Genomic DNA, 18,316 nt, shown 5'->3' on the forward strand with positions numbered 1-18,316 from the left:
TTGATTCACTTTTTGGCTGATGACCAACAGAGCCTTACATTTCTAGTGGAGCTATTATGTAAAAAAGCGTCTGTCAGTGTACTCTTCATATCAATCAGTCCAAGTTGTTTTCCATTTGTATATACGTTATCCTCTACATGTAAATAATAATGTCACTACTGTCCCCCACCTTCTGTCTCTCTGTCTTGTCTGGTCCTCATACAATCTATCTTTCGCTTGTCGTTCTGTCTCGATTTTTAACACACATGTAGCACACACACACACACAGTCTCATCTGCTCTGTCATCATCTTGGCCTGATATCCACTCCTCCTCATCTCGTCCACTTCCCTCCATCCATCTCCCACCCTGATAACCGAACTCGGGCCTGATTTGTTTGCATGCATGGCCGACATAGAGTCCCATTTCCATAATAGGCTTTCTTGTTGCCATGGTACCAGCATCCCACATTAAGGTCCCATTCACTGAAGGTGGAGTTAACCGTTGAACAGGGCAGTCAAACACCAATTTGCATATGATAAATGCATCACCTCCTACCATATGAATAAAGGAGAGGAAGGGACGATTTAAGGAGAGATACTCTGTTGTTTAGAGGCTGCTCAGCGTATGATGATCTGCACTATGAATGTTAATGTGAGGAAGATGTGGTAAAATGATTGTTGCTCACTGGGGGAAAGGGCTTCTCCTTTGACTCGAGGAAAGGGTGCATTTAAGAGTGTGACAAAACAATGTTTTTTATATGCTGCTATTGTTGTAATGTTCCTTATGTTTTAAGTGTATCATTTAAAGCTAAATGTATCCGTATTTTTTTATGTAAGTCAGTAATGACAAAAGAAATCTCCAATACTAGACATTTACGAGTTAACATAAATTAGCAATTTACACATTTAAACCATCCATGTCATTGGGAAATTCCATGTTCTTAGAAAGGTCTTAAATATCGGACTTGGATGTAAATAATTAGAAAGAGCCTGAATAAGCAGATACAATGAATACCTTACATCAGCCAAATTCAAAATAATGAAACCTGGATTTTATGGATTTATTGCTAAAATGTCAATGCACTTTATTTTAACCCTCACACTGCCAGTTTGCAGACATGCAACCCTCCTGAGAAATGGAAATCTTTAACTACCCTGCGTCCCCATATGGTGATGGGATGTGTGTGTGTGTGTGTGTGTGTGTGTGTGTGTGTGTGTGTGTGTGTGTGTGTGTGTGTGTGTGTGTGTGTGTGTGTGTGTGTGTGTGTGTGTGTGTGTGTGTGTGTGTTCACGTGTCTACATGTTGGTGTTGACATTAATAGATCTTTTCAGTCTTTACTGTAGAGTTACTTTTTGTTTAATTCTGACGAACAAAGAACCTTTTATTCTATACGCTTACATTTGTTTGGATACCATTTTATCAAATATAATTATTCTCTTCAACCTTATTCAATGGAATCTCTATTCTTTAATCCAGTTTATAAAATATGATAATACAGAGGAGAAATACTGACCACATTTTCCCACAGCCGAAGTAAACCTGATATTGCGCGTTTGGTCTCCATGCCGTCTTTATGTGTGTGTAGCATTTAAGTGCTGACAGATGGGCATGTGTGTGTGTGTGTTGGATCAGATATAATCAAACCCACAATTTGACTGATGTGTGTGTGTGATGACTATTGCTAACTGAAGCAGGATTTCTTTCTCTTGGGACAGGAGCCCCAGCACCAATAAAGAGCTGTCCGTCAGATCAACGCAGGCAGCACTCAAAAGTGAGAAATAACCTCCCTCAACACTCCCCCTGTTGAGAACTCCTTCTAATATTTATAGAGATATTAATATTTATGAGCTCCTTTTATTGCACCATAGATCTTTGTAATGGTTTCGTAACTGTTTACCCTATCGGCAGTTACGTAGGGATTATGGATAGCTTGGTGCTCAACGCAGGCAGATTTCAAGTGTGTTTTTACAGCTGTTGGTAATGTATGTATGGATTAACTATTTTAATACAATCAGCATTGTTATGTTCATGCCTCCTTCTGGGGATCTGTGGAGCAGGGTGCTCACTTGAAGTTAATTACTGTTACACTGCTTATGGGATTGCCCGAGGATCAAATCATTTTGGAAAGATGTACTTGACAAATGATCACAAATAGTTTTCATCAAACTTCCAGAAAGTTGATTCCCGGGTCTTTTCTCTTACATTCCAAGGCTTAATAACGACAAGTAACACATTATTGTTTGCTCTCTCCTATAGCTAAACATACAATATCCTAACCAGTGAGTGTTTTTGATATGGATAACATTCCTATTCCTGCAAATTCCTTTGGAAAATAATTATTCGATGCACTGTTGGAACTTATTTACTATTTTATATATAGAATAGTTATTGTATTTGATTGGATATATTTGTGTCTTTTTATAATTATGATTATTAAATAATTGTATTATAAAAAATATGTTCTGGTTACAATATTTAATGTTTTACTAAATAATGTCTTTTTTAACTTTATTATTATGTATTTACTTTCCTTAGTAACTTTGAATGAAGATTCTTCCAAATTGGCAATGAATATATGTTTATACTGTATATATACACTGAACAAAAATATAAATGCAACACTTTTGTTTTTCATGAGATGAACTCAAAGATCTAAAAAATGTTCTATATACACAAAATAACCATTTCTCTCAAATATTGTTCACAAATCTGAAAAAATCTGTGATAGTGAGCACTTCTCCTTTGCCGAGATAATCCATCCCACCTCACAGGTGTGGCATATCAAGATGCTGATTAGACAGCATGATTAATGCACAGGTGTGCCTTAGGCTGGCCACAATAAAAGGCCACTCTGAAACGTGCAGCTTTGCTTTAGGGGGGGTCTGGGGGGGTCCGAAAACCCTAACCCTAACATGTCACCCATTGAGCATGTTTGGGATGCTCTGGATCGGCGTATACGACAGCGTGTTCCAGTTCCTGCCAATATCCAGCAACTTCGCAAAGCCATTGAAGAGGAGTGGACCAACATTCCACAGGCCACAATCAACAACCTGATCAACTCTATGCGAAGGAGATGTGTTGCACTGCGTGAGGCAAATGGTGGTCACACCAGATACTGACTGGTTTTCGGACCCCCCCAGACCCTGAGGCTGTGCGAAGTTGCTGGATATTGGCAGGAACTGGAACATGCTGTCGTATACGCCGATCCAGAGCATCCCAAACATTCTCAAAGGGTGACATGTTAGGGTTAGGGTTTAACCCTAGGGTTTTCGGACCCCCCCAGACCCCCCCAATAAAGCAAAACTGCAGTGTGGCCTTTTATTGTGGCCAGCCTAAGGCACACCTGTGCAATAATCATGCAGTCGGTGGGATGGATTATCTCGGCAAAGGAGAAGTGCTCACTATCATAGATTTTTTCAGATTTGTGAACAATATTTGAGAGAAATGGTTATTTTGTGTATATAGAAAATGTTTTAGATCTTTGAGTTCATCTCATGAAAAATGGGAGCAAAAACAAAAGTGTTGCATTTATATTTTTGTTCAGTGTATATATAAATATGTTCTCCATAGTTTTGATTTTCATTCTACATCCTCTATCTGAACTAACAGAGAGCAGGACTAAAGCCACAGGACGGAGGTTTCTTCTGTGTTTGAATCAGAGAGTGCAGTGACATAATGTAGCTAATGGCTGAATTGTGAACTCTATGCAGGAGCTTTAATATGAGCTGACAGTGTTTTAATGTGTGATGGGAGCGCTTGGATCAGCTTCCGGGGCCTGGGGAGGAGTTTCTTATGCATGAAGGCTTTTCATCCAACATCCAACAGGAAATGAAAGACCTCAAACATCACTAACAGTGAGGCCCGGGTTAGTATGTTTCAGCATGTACATTTACGCATGACTGCAGCTGTGTGTGTTAGTGAGGATGCATTGATTTGTGCTACTAATGTATAGTCTGTAATTACATTGAGTGTGAGTGTGTCTACATGCCGGTGTGTCTCCGGGGCGCACGCGCACGCGCGCGCGCACACACACACACACACACACACACACACACACACACACACACACACACACACACACACACACACACACACACACACACACACACACACACACACACACACACACACACACACACACACACACACACACACACACACACACACACACACACACACACACACACACACACACACACACACACACACACACACACACACACACACACACACACACACACACACACACACACACGAGCTCAGTGTCTGTTGGATTAAACGTGCTGTGAATAAGCAGCAGAGGGGAAATGCTGAATGATGCTTTCTAGAACTCACATGGCATCCTCTTCATTTGTGTGTGTCCGTTAGTGAGAGTGTATTCTGTGTGCCAGCATCAAAGCCCACTGTCAGTCAGTCTTATGAAGTTAATAACCTAAAACTTCCATGAAACTGTCAAGAGAAGGGAGCTGATTTACATTAAGTGACAACGAGAAGCTTACATTTTCCAATGAAGTGTCATGTATACTGTAAGAAGTGTGTGAACTGACAGCGGCTGAACTTCAAATACATGTGGATATAATGAGCTTCATAAATAAAGGATGTTCCTTTTATCCAGGGTGGCATTTGACCCTATTTGCACATTGGAAAATGGTTCCACACTATGGGGTACATCCTCTTATAAGTATGTATGAACATTAATTGAATGCCCCGTCCAGACTCCGGTCTTTACCTCGTCATCGTCGGCGTCATACTGAGCGTACTGCTGCTCCAGCAGCTCTCTCTGCCTCCTCTCCTGCTCCAGGGTCTGCTGGATGAGCGTGGCTACCTCGCTCTGCTGGCCCGGACGCTCCCGGCCAATCACAAACCTGCAACCACACGCACTGTTAATGACAGTCCTGGCAACACACATATGATTATGTAACAGTTACTGTGCATTTATAAAAAAAATGACATATATATGATGTTGTGTTTAGTTGATGAAATCATCTTCATCATCATCATCATCATCATCATCATCATTTCGTCATAATTTCCACCATGTGTCATTAGTTTGAATGGAAAATATAAATGTTCTGAGAATCTGTTTCTACAAAATGGTACATTTTAAAGTAAAGGGAAATGTTGTCAATGATGTTGAAAATATAAAAATCACATTTTCTTCAGGGTCTCGTTTTTTTTAAGGCTTATTTGTTTATGTTAACCGTTTATTTTAAGATTTCACATAGAAAAGAATATAAATAAATAAATGAAAAAGATATCTCTTTCATATTTTTCTCTTACAGATGAGATTTTTCTCATTTAGATATACAGATGTATTGCACAAACTACCTATTCATGCTGACCTATTAGACTTCTGCCATAATATTTTCTTCTCATATTGCCATGTATTTGTCCAGAGAAAAGCGCATAGCAGGCACTCTGTGAGAGCAGCAGAGGCGCACAGCAACATGGCAATGACAGCGATATCTGCTGACGAATCAGGGCAGGGCTGGGAGACGGGACACACATAATAATATGAGAGGACAGTCAGCTCAGAGAGGCAGCCTGTTATTAGCCTGGCAAGGAACTAAATGTAGAAAGCCCCGGGCTCTGCCTCCGAGCTACTGCAGTTCCTCCTGGGACCCACCAACAATACACATCACATTAGCATGTAAACAAAGTGAGAGAAAACGGAGAAAGAGCATAAACAATGTGTTTAGTTTGTCCCAAATATAACCTGCCTCCGTGCGAATGGTGTGTGTTTGGAATATTAAAGGAAGAAAGATTTATATAAATATCTTAGATTCAATAGCACAGAAGGATAAACTCTTCCTATCATTGTAGCTTCACTGTTAATAGTGTCACTGCTACTCCTAACATCATATAGGCCTACAGTGTATTTTTGACGAAACCAAGAAATTATTTATAAGAATTCCTTTGACCTATTCCAGAAACCTTCAACCCAGCAGGGGTCCTATAACTCTGTGTGTGTGTGTGTGTGTGTGTGTGTGTGTGTGTGTGTGTGTGTGTGTGTGTGTGTGTGTGTGTGTGTGTGTGTGTGTGTGTGTGTGTGTGTGTGTGTGTGTGTGTGTGTGTGTGTGTGTAAGAAGCATGTTTCTATTTACAGTACATGTACAAGTGAGTGTGTTAGAGTGAGAGAGGGAGACAGGCAGAGGGAGAAAGAGAGAGTGGAGCCTAATCAAGTGAATTCAGTTCCTGAGAGCTCTTTCATATTTCTAAAGCCGCAGTAGAAAAAGGCCTTACGCTCCAGAAGAGAGGCATTTCTGATTTACATGTGAAGGAACAACTAAAGGGCAGATTAAAAAAAAAAGTATGAAACAAAAAAGAAGAAAGAAAAATAAAGGTGAGGACCCTTGCTAAGTTAAGTACTGTACTGGAACGAGCCTTTGGACAGCAGGGAGGTCTGAGGAGCAGCTGACCTGGAAACAGCCTCTCTCCTCACGCATGGGGAGTCTGTCTTGTTTCTTCTGGCCTCCCGCTGCTGAGAGGCAGCCACACACAGCGCTGATTCAGCTGCAGAGACCTTCACTACTGATCTCATTTACTCTGGGGTTGACAGGCATTAAAGACATTAAAGGCGCGGGGTCAGGGCTAACAGATATGACTGGTCCACAGTGGGTACATGTAGAGATGTTCTGCTTTTGTTCAACTTTTTTTCACTAGTTGTTCGTGGACATTGGGTGCATCACGATAGAGTGCTTTATTCTCAATTTCTCAATAAATGTCATTAAAATAAAGAAAGTCCTTTTGTCAGTATTTTCTGATTCCCCTATTGGACATTCAGCCCTGTTTGATGCATATGTTTTAATTTGTAAAATGTCCTAAAGCAGATGGGCAGTTGAGTTTTAATAAAAAGTCACCAAAAGAAACGTTAAGTGTTTTTTTTTCACAACATTGGAGCTTTGTGGCAAAAGGACAAATTCTACCGTAAATCTGGTTTTGGCAAATCAGAAGGATAAAATAATGTTTGGTCTTTGGCCTTATTCATTGTATATGTTAGGGCTGTACCCGAATATTCGACTATTCGTTCGTTGGCCAACTATTCGGGTTTCAATTTCATTATTCGGGTATTCTTTTTTTTCTATTTTTTTTTTTTTTTTCCTACAGTAAATGTATGCTACCAATAAAGGCGAATTGCCATATTCTTATACTATATTTATACTTTTGAATTGCGCTGTTAAAATGCGGAAATATATACAATCTCAGCCTGTGCTCCTGACATCGCGTTCACTCACAGTCACGAACGCAAACGGCACGCTTCACCTCGTTTCACCCACAAAATGCCGAAGACTTCAGCTGTTTGGGACCATTTTAAATTGGACGACGGTAAGAAGAATATGTGCCAAATATGCGATAAGAAACTGGCCTACCGCGGTGGCACAACAACTCTGAAAAGTCACCTGGATGCTGTAAGTAGTAGCCTAGCTTAGCTTAGCTGTTGTCAAGTTGCCATGATGAAGCTGCTTTATCCGCCGTTTAAACAGTAACGTTACACATGATAAAAACGTGCACTTACTTTGCTTGGAAAACAGTTGCAAGCAAGCAACCGAATTGTTTTTTTATAATAGTTTTTTAATTTTATCCGAATAGTGAAAATAATAGGAGTAATGTGGGAACATCTGGGGCTAAGGCAATTACTGGCATAAAGTTGAGTAGCTCAGCCTAATAATAACTTGTGTCCATAGGTCAGGCATCCTCAAAGTCCGGACTCCGGTCCGGATCCGGACCGAACCACAACTGTCTCTGGACTCTGAGCAAATTATACTTTTCATATGTGTTATCTGCGAGACATCGCCACAACGCAACGAGTCAAAAGTGTTCCGCTATGTCCAACAACAAACAGCGCTCTGCATGTCCGACTGTTCCACTGTCTGTGTGTGTCTGTCAACGCATTGGTCCAATCACATTCAGCGTCAGCGTTTTTCCCCCCCACCAACAGTCTGCGAATCAGAGGAACGGTAGGGCGGGTCTTCGCGGAATGCGGGTGTGAAAAATGAGTGTGTTTAAAAAAAAAAAGTCAGAGCGAGAATTAACAGCTCATCTAGTTGCATCTGTACTGTAGCTAGTAGCCTAGTTTCACCTACTGGGGTGGCATGGGGGGGCAACTGCTACCCTCAAAATAGGCCTTGCCACCCCAGCTGCCACCCCAGTTGGCAGCTTTGTTTTGAAAGAAAAGTTGTGGCTCATCGGACATTTATGAGAGAAAGTCTCTAATGTCCGAGTGCAAGTGAATGCAGCACTAGACGTACGTCTTGTAACCCCTCCCCCGGCCCTGGCGCGAGCGTGGAAATATGATTGGCGGCGATTTCATTTGAACGGTACGGCGCAAAACGAGAAGCATTCGGACCAAAGTAATGAAGGAATGAGGTGCGGTCTACAATGACAGAGAAGAGACTGTCAGGTTGGCTGTACTCAGCATTGAATCAAAACGCACTAAAGCTGTTGATCTTAATCAGTTTGTGAGGCGTTTTGCTGAACAAGATGGTAATCGCCGCATTCAGCTGTAATAGACATGTCAACTTGATGCTCTGCTCACGGATGAGCAAACCAAACTGTTAAGATGATGACCTTACGTGTGTAAATATATGTTTTTCTTTGTGGGGGTCTGCCCCCCAAACAAGTTTTAAGTCCTGAGAAAGTTAAATAAGACGGTGTGCAAAACTGCCCAGCCAAAAAAAAGTAACCACTTTGATTGAACTAGGCCAGCAGGTAAGGACTCTCCACTGGATCATAACTGAAGTATAAAAGAATGCATGACTGAAGTGATGGAGGCCATGTTTGAAGGCAAACTAAAAGAGGAAATAACAGGTCAAGCAAATCCCCCTCTCAGATTCCACAGCAACCAGAAGAACATAAACACTGGCTGGTGATTTGATTCATCAACTTTGTGATGGAATAAGAAAAGCACAGTGCATTTCCTTAGCTGTGGATGAGTCCACTGACACCACTGACATTGCTCAGTTGTGAGTTTTTATGATGAGGCAAAGGGGGAGTTTGTTGAGGATGTGTTGGGCCTGATGAACCTCAGTGGACACAGAAGGGGGTTAGACATTTATAAAGCAATAATGGGAATGCTGAATGAAAGAGGGTGCAGCTGCCTTTATTCATAACTGCAGCTCTTAAACTGCGACTCTGAGGGATCAAGCACAGACACAATAACAATGAAAACTGCTGCATACAGATTATTTTTGTTTTTGCAACCTCGTGTTAAGAATCTTGTTGTAATTGTTTAAAAGTTTGAAAGACCGTAATAAACGGACCTTTGTCTTATTGAAAACAAAATGTTGGACCTTTAAGATTTGTATTTGAGTACCCCTGCCATAGGTGCATCCCCACCATAGATCCCCACGCATCCCAGCCATCAACATCCTCAACAATACAGCAGACCCTACAGTTACCCTACAGAGGACACATTTAGTTTGAATGTTTGCGAGTACTGAGAAAATAAATAAATATAAATCGTAATAGTATGGTCTTTCTGCACTTCTGCTTAACAGCGTGTTGTCAGGTGTCTCGGATTCGGAACGTGTTATGAAAGATTTTTGAAAAAAAATATTGTTTTGAAAAACATATTTATAAAAAAAAAATACACATCTCTCCGCACCGAATATTCGCTGCTAATTACTAACGAATATCCGGAGCCCGAAAATTCGGGACAGTCCTAGTATATGTTGACAATAAAATACATTTAGAATATTGCATACATCTTCATTTAGAAGTGAAAAGGACAATCAATCAAAGAAGGTGCACACAGTTTGAGCTACTGCTTATTTGTTATTTTAAGCACAACATTAACAGCGCTGTGTGTTTTGAAAAGGAAGACAACATTATTTTGAGTTCCACTTACAGGAAAGCCAAAAAAGGTGCTTTAAACCATGTCGGAATAAAACAGGGTCTATATTCAGCAACTGTCTGATATGTATGTATGTGAGATAAAGTATGATGCTGCCAAGAGCACATTTTCTCTCGTGTTTACCCACAAGTGATCCCACTGGGGGAACTTCTGACTGAAACCTGGACGATTTGCTGCTGGAACTGCAAGTCAGGGTTAAATATAGCTAAAATAGCAAATCTAGGACAGTTGGCCACAAAACCTCTAGTGATCAGGCAGAGAGAGATAGATTCACTGAGGAGGAGGAGGCAGAAGAAGAGTGAGTGGGAGAGTGGGTGAGACATGATGGAGGAAGACTGAAATAGGGAAAGAGCACGGAGGAAGGGAAGAGTGAAAATAGGTCTGCCATGGAAAACAACGGCGAGTTATTATTACAATTTGCTACAAGATTGTGACAGAAGTGTATTTTTTATTCCCTAGATGTCGTTTTTTACAACTTATATGGTGTAAGTAATTCAGTGTAACTCTAGATCTTTGGCCGATTAGAGTATAAAGCTTTCGGCACTGCTCTATTAATCTATAAACAGACGGCGGGTGATAAATGGGACATTTTCAAGGCCGCCGCACCTATAGTGTCACATCCTGGTATGTGGAAAAACGCCCCCTGTCAATATTAGTTGAGCAAACAGCATCTGTTCTGATACCATTGGGCATGTCTTTGTTTAGCCACCAGCTCCTGGGCACTGCACTCTATATATACACACACACACACACACACACACACACACACACACACACACACACACACACACACACACACACACACACACACACACACACACACACACACACACACACACACACACACACACACACACACACACACACACACACACACACACACACACACACACACACACACACACACACACACACACACACACACACACACACACTATATCTTTCAAAGCACACTGAGGATTTTAATTTACTCAACAGCTGTCTTAACATGTGCAGTGTAGATATAGATGGATGGCTCAATTAATTAGACAAATTGAAGCATGACATTGTAAACAAAGCTTTCTTGTTATGCAAACAGGTTGAAACAGCACAGAGTGAAGAGAGGATTCAGAGGAGAGGACAGGGGATACTCGATAGCAGATGATGGTGAGAAAACACAAATACAACAGTAAACCATATTAAGAGAGAAAAAATGACAAGAGCAAGCAATTAGTTAGAGAAAGTAAGAGATGGCAGGATTACAATATTGCCAAGGACAGCACTTGCTTTCCAAATTGAAGACTTCCTGCCATGCTGTCTGCTCCCCACCGCTCTAAATGCACCCCTGCCAAATCTGCTCAAGTGTCAAACACACCAGACTTGTGTCACATATTGTGTTCCCACATCTTCCAGTATCTCAGATATGGTAATGGCTCTAAGGGGCTTGCCAAACAAAATCCCATCTTTAAGCATGGCTGCTTAAACGGCTGTTTTGCACCGTGACAGCAGGAAGAGCGGCGTTCACAATTGAACCGTGCAGCGATACTGAAAAGTGAAGAGTGTTCTCACTGATCACTGCTCTGTTAAAAAAGGACATTTTCAGAGGCTTGAGTTTGTTAGTGAGTGATGCTGTCTGGTAGCGTACGATGGTACGTCTGGTTTCTGGTGCTGATAGCTGCTTGACACACTTCTATAATCTCATGATAATCCAAAGGTCCTCATCAGGCGGGGAAAACATACAAATCTTAAGTGTTTACGATAAAAAGGAAAAACATTACTGAATTAAGCATAAGCACTGAATTTGATCTTATTTTATATTAAAAGGTTCAAGTTATGGTGGAGTACCGTGATCAAATGTCACTCTTTCAATAGTAAAAGAGGCATCACTCTGTCTATACTCTTTATATAAAGTCCATTTTCAATTTCTACTTGTTTCATATCAAACAAGTAGCAGAGTTGTGTTTGCAGTTTAATAAAATATAGGATCATAAGACTTCATAGTGGACTCAGAATTAGGTGTAACTGCCTTTTAGTTTATGGTTGTGTGTTTGTGGGTCGTACCTGACAACTCCGGATGTGTTCCTGAGGACGGAGGCAGCGAAGCTCTGGGTGACGCCCACCAGGCTGGTCCCATCCACCTCCACGATCTGGTCGTTCACCTTGATCCTGACAAAAAGAAAAACGTTGTCAACAATCTTTAGAGCAAGTGTTACTGTCTTCAATTTAATTTATGTATACATGTAAACTGAAAGATTACATAATGGCTTATGCATCAAAGTGACTACAAGAGAAACAAGGGCCAGGCCTTTCGTGCGTATTCTCATTATTTTCAACAGTGACAGACTTTCTTGCGTTCTGAGATTTCCACTGGGAAAGCTCCAGATGATTGCCTAACCAAGAGACAGAAGAGATGAGGCTCAAAAGAAAGTAGGATGGCTAACAAGGACATGAAGGCCAACTAGCCTTTTGCCCTGAGCCACAGACACAGACAGGGTTTCTGCTCTGGACACGATCAGAGGTCAGGTCAGCGCTCTATATGAAGGGATATTTCCTGATGATCCAGTATTCAGGACAGGAGAATACAGAACAAAAAAATTAGACGTCCTTCAATTTAAAACCTCTTGAAAATCTGCATAAAAGCCAGACCAATAAGGGTTCTGAATAATGTTTTTGACGAATGAATAAAACAAAAACTCGCTCTCATTATCAACATAACAGCCTATTGTTCTCATTCTTAACTGCTTAAAGGCAGAACACATTTATAATGTATTCTAAAACAAAACACTCTGATCTTCACTTTAGAGTTCCTGACATTTAATATTGTCCTTATCGTCCTCTTCATGAAATAAAAGGCTCCTCAACTCAGCATAGCTACTCTGAAAGTAGTCTAGACTAGCTTCACTGAAAGTGAAGTAACTATTTCATGAGTTGTATCCATGTATTTACCACAGAAATCCCTTAGCATGCACCATAATACAATTGTGTAATACATTGAAACAAGGGCACTACAGAATTTGGTGCAAATGTCTATTAATGCTAGAATCTGAGCACTACTCCCCATCGAGAGCCTCTTAACTCAATTTAGCTTAATTTGAAACAACGATTGAAGGGCTCGTGGGTCGAATATAAAAAAAGGTTACATTTATTAGCAGCATTTATTGTTAAACTGTGGTAATGAAGTGATTCAGAATGACACTTTCATTAAAGTGAGGGACTGGCAATAGACATTAGATTAGTTGAAGGGTGCAGAAGAGACTGAGATATCATTTGGGTTATGCTCCCAATTTACAGTTTCTTTCTGTAAATTACAATTTTGCTGCAAAGTCAAGATCCAAATCAAACAATGTCCTCCGACAGTTGCATCAACCACTGCAGTGACCAGAGCTCCTTTCTCAGCCTGTCACAACATCCAGTCGTTGCAGAGCAGGATTCAATTTGACCGTGACGCCCAAACACATCAAGCAGTCGTCATGTGGATGTATGGAGAGACACGTCAGACCGACAGGTAGACACAGAGCGAGGTGGTTGTCTGACAGTCAGCAGCTCACACTCTTTCCTCATCTTCTTAGCATCTAACGTCTCAATTTTGCTTTAGGTGACCGAGGCTGAGGGACATATAGCTGCTGCGCGAAGGTACTAGGAAAACATGTCAATACAGATTGACAACTAAGGAAGATTCACACAAGTATACCAACACACATACACACCGTCATCTCATAACCCCCATCTCACCCAGGTACATACACACCTAGGGTCATCTGCACCAGACAATACAGTGAGTCACACAGCCAAGCCCATCTATCTGTCTGCCCATGAGTGTGTGTGTGTGTGTGTGTGTGTGTGTGTGTGTGTGTGTGTGTGTGTGTGTGTGTGTGTGTGTGTGTGTGTGTGTGTGTGTGTGTGTGTGTGTGTGTGTGTGTGTGTGTGTGTGTGTGTGTGTGTGTGTGTGTGTGTGTGTGTGTGTGTGTGTGTGTGTGTGTCAGACCATTAAGTCTGACTCAGCAAGAGCAAAAGAGCCCTATAGCTGGAAAGGGTAATGATAAAAGGAAATTACATTCTGTGTGTGTGAGTGACATAGCACTAAGAAGGACAATGACTGTGCACAAGTATCCAGTTATTATTACAGACATCTTCTCTCATGTGTTTATTTTCTAATTTGGTTCTCTGTTATATCATGTTTCAACAATGCATTACACAGACAAAACATTTTGAAAAAAAGTAAAGAGGATTTATTCCATTTCCCACTCTGTTTGCTTAAAGGTCAGCTGCAAATGGGATCAAAGTTGAATTGGCTGAACTGTAAATGGAGTTTTAACAGAAGCTGAATAGTGAACTGCAATGAGAGCAACACTTCAACACCTACAATGGTAGGATATTAGCGTGTGATACGCAGTGTTTCACACATTTTGGACAGTGGCTAATGTCATCATATACATTTAAATGTATCACCGAGTGGATAAAAGAACACAATTATTTTCAAAGAAAACAGCCCAACTGTACAAAGCACATGTTTGGTCTCATCTAACTATCTAGTGAAAAAACTAATGGCCTGTATTTCATGAAACTGGAAGCGTGGAGCAAACATTTTGGAATAGATCCAAGACATCAGGTGCATACATTAATTATGTTTCAAACACTGCATATGTGCTGTATTTATGTGTTGTCAGAATAATTGTTCAAATTAGTTTCAAACTAGGAAAAATTCACACAGATGTTTCTGCGCCATTCTATTTTAACAAAAGTCTTTTGACAAGGATTGTTGAGAGTATTGATCCAAGCTGAATATGTGGTTGTGACACATTCCAGCTGAAATCAAACAAGAAACAACACAGATGTATTGTATTGTTTAGTTTACCAGGACACCCCTAAATCAATTTTTTCAAAATGTAATGTCAGTCATCTTTAGAACATTGCTGCTAGCCTGGCTGAAAATGTAGGTAAATCATTTCTCATCTCTTTTGATTACGTAAGAGTTTTTACAGCAAAAGCATTGGATATACTGTAAACAACTGAGAACACTTACACTTAAGACTGTGTTTAATTTCATATATTAGAGAAAGGATTACATTTTAAGCTCAAAATCTAATTGAACCTGAGCTTAGCAGTCTTCTGATCTTTTCAACTTTTCTTAGAACAACTTTCTCACTTTGGAACAAGCTGTTTTTTTCCCCTCACTCAATACTCTTCTTCCCTTTTACTCTGCTCCCTACATTTGAACTAATCTCACTGTCATGTGTTGCCATGGCTGCAACATGAAAGAAAATTAATCCTTGAAGGAAACACACCAACAAAAAACTGCACTAGGGTTCCTAGTGTGTATGCAGAGCTTAGAGTACTAACTGTTCTCATACTGCACAGAATGGATGGGCCTATCACTGTTTGAATCTGTTTACAAGGATACTCAAACCACACACACACACACACACACACACACACACACACACACACACACACACACACACACACACACACACACACACACACACACACACACACACACACACACACACACACACACACACACACACACACACACACACACACACACACACACACACACACACACACACACACACACACACACACACACACACACACACACACACACTAATAGGTAGAAGCTGGTGGTTTCAGAGGCAGAAAAGCCCAGCTTGCCTGCTGGGAAGCTGTCATCTCCTCCTCTACCGCTGACTGAGTGCTTAGTCTGCACTGTTCACGCTTTATAATGAACAAAAACACACACAGTTTCTCCATGACAACAGCAACACACACACAAACACATCATCTAGGGACATAGATGGAGAAACGCCAAATATGGAAGACTTCACAACACTCGGTTCTACAGCCTTTTGCAAACTTACACAGAAAAAAAGAAATATAAGACTCAAATGTAATGTTTTTGCCCCACAATACACACAAATTCCCACATACACAGATGTAGTCCTGTGTGAGAATTCATGTTCCACACTGTGTCTCTCTCAGTGGAGCTAATCCAAACCCCTGCTGCTAAATCTGACAGGGACTGAGTGTGACTGTGTGACTGGGTTTGTGTGTGAGAGTCAGAGAGGGTGGTGGCGGGTACAAAACTGAAACAAAATTGCTGGTTATTAATTACTTTTTCGAATTTGTGTACAATAAGTGATGGGTTCACCTTTGGTAACACACTGAGCATTCGTCTATCTAATCTGCTTTAATGTGTCTCCCTACAAATGGCTCAGAAATATGTGTGACATCCAATAGGAAAGCAGATCTCACCTGCTGTCCGTCTCAGCAGCTCCGCCCTCGATGACGGTCTTGACGAAGATGCCCAGTTTCTCCAGGCCTGCGTCAGCGCCGACACCCATCCCGATGATGCTGATCCCTAGACCGTCTTCATCTGAAAAGCATACATCACAGAGTTAGAGTGTGTATGTCTGTGACTCTTTAAAGGTCCCTTATTATACTGTTTTTCATCAATATATTATAGGTCTCAGATATATACTCTGAAGTGTTTGGCTCGAAATACTAAACAGATCACCCATTGTAGCATCCCATAATCCCCTCTGTTTCAGCCCTGTCTCAAAAGTTCTGATTCTCTGTCTGTTACTTTAGATGAAAATAAGGAGCTACTCCCAACTGCCCCTCTGAGAGATATTTGGTTAAAAAACTGCTCTAGGATGAGATTAAGGTGATAAGGTGAGCGGTTGTTACCTTGGTTGGTGATTGGCTATTTGTTAGACAACCCAAAAAAACATTATGACATCATAAAGTGGCCGAAATCTGATCAGCTCATTTTCAGACAGGTTTTTATATAAATGGATCAGGACAGAAAGTGAGCAAATTTTTTTTCCTGAAACTTTCAGAATCTCTTTACACAGAGGGGACACATTTTGATGTATAAAAGACATGAAAAAGTGGATTTTGCATAATAGGTGACCTTTAAGAGTGATGGGTTAAGTACATCCAATTAGTAACTTTACAATGAACTCAGAACAAACCCATAATGGCTTCTAGTAAACTGATGTGAGGTGGACTATTGGAGGGATAATTGGAAACATGAATGGATTAACACAATCAACTAAAGAACCTTTTATTTATTTATGGAGAAGAGTATTTTACTATAGGCAAGGTGGCCTTTACATTAAAAGGTCATGTTCTGGGTGGGAAATTCCCTTTCCAGTGTAGCATCTCCATCCTGCATTCATTATTCATGAGCTGTTAGGGTTACGTAACAGTGGTTGGATGGTGAAATACTATGAAGTAAATTCATTCTATTTCAAGTCCTTGGTATTATTACATTTCAACACAGGAAAACCTCAAGAGAAAGAGACAGGGAGGAAGCTCACACTGGGGAGTTACGCAGTACACTGCAATATCTCTTAATGCAGTGATGTCGAAATAGAGGAACTGTCGCCATAAATAAAGCCTGAACCCTGTCTGGCCCCTAACTGTGGCAAATATTTGTCCACCATATTATCCACTAAAGGGGAAATTGTACCAAGTGTTCATGGGCATTGATTGACAAAATGTATCTTATCACTGAATAAGTATTCTGTTTTTCACAATTGGTATGTAACAGTTGTAACATACTAATATATTGAATACACTTGAATCCCTCTCGTCATTAATGGGGCGAAGCCTGCGAGCTAGTTCAGGCAGTCAACTAGAGCACCTATGATACATTAACACGTGACGCACCTCGTCCCTCTTGCAACCAACCAAACACATTCTCCTAAACATGCCGCTCTATTTAAGCTGCCAGGTCTTCCTGCCTCTGCCTCGCTATCCTGCTGCTGCCACTGTTCACTTGATATTGCTACAGTATGTTCATGTTCCTGCTGCTGTGTTTCAAGCTTCACCCCAGCTTCCACCTGTAGGCTCGGGGGATAGTTATCTAATCATCACTCAATGTTCTTTGTAAATCTGTGGAGTGATGAGGCCCGAGCCTACACGCCAAACTCAAACTATATGCTGCTTCTAATAAACATGTTAAGAAACACGTGAGTTGTCTGACTGAAATGGTTATTATTCAAAATGTAAAGTCATAATGGGAGAAAAAGGAGATACAAAATACTGATAAGAAAAAACAACTAGAGCAGAAAGACGAAAAAAAATAAATAAATCACACCTTAGAATAAAAATGACATCCCATATATGTGGGTGATTTGGGCTACTGGGTATATTGGGTAACTGACAGGATCCACCTCCGCATTACGATGTTTTTAAGATTTCCTTTCCCACCTTTCTCCAGCTCCACAGGGAAGAGCTCCAGTTTCTCCACCCTCTTCTCCAGCTCGTACTCTGCGGAGGAGGCCACAGGATCCACCTCCTCGTTACGACGGTCATAATCCTCGTTGGAGTAGGTGTTGAAAACCTAGAAAAAGGAGCGCAAGGAGTTCAAATCAGGATCAAATAGAGCTGTTGGTTGAAATCAAGATAATAATAGCCCACTTGTTGTGATTCTGGATGTTAAATCAAGTTTAAGTTTCTCTTTGATGATATCAGTGAGTGATGCTGCTCGCTT

The 18,316-nt window shown here is 40.8% G+C and overlaps 2 protein-coding genes across 7 annotated transcripts in view; both read right to left on the reverse strand.

The window, feature by feature from the left end:
* Nucleotides 1-18,316, reverse strand: part of dync1i1a (dynein cytoplasmic 1 intermediate chain 1a) — a 94,570-nt gene that overhangs the window by 70,172 nt on the left and 6,082 nt on the right.
* Nucleotides 1-18,316, reverse strand: part of ppp1r9a (protein phosphatase 1, regulatory subunit 9A) — a 57,396-nt gene that overhangs the window by 17,259 nt on the left and 21,821 nt on the right. For all 6 annotated transcript variants that reach the window (XM_079653228.1, XM_079653224.1, XM_079653225.1 and 3 more), the window contains exons 3-6: nt 18,034-18,166; nt 16,069-16,189; nt 11,875-11,979; nt 4,711-4,846 (exon numbers count right to left, since the gene is read on the reverse strand). In XM_079653228.1, the coding sequence (XP_079509354.1) occupies nt 4,711-4,846; nt 11,875-11,979; nt 16,069-16,189; nt 18,034-18,166 (495 nt within the window). The remainder of the gene's footprint in view (nt 1-4,710; nt 4,847-11,874; nt 11,980-16,068; nt 16,190-18,033; nt 18,167-18,316) is intronic.

The sequence above is a fragment of the Notothenia rossii genome (assembly GCF_949606895.1).
Source record: "Notothenia rossii genome assembly, chromosome: 10".
Taxonomy (NCBI): Eukaryota; Metazoa; Chordata; class Actinopteri; order Perciformes; family Nototheniidae; genus Notothenia; species Notothenia rossii.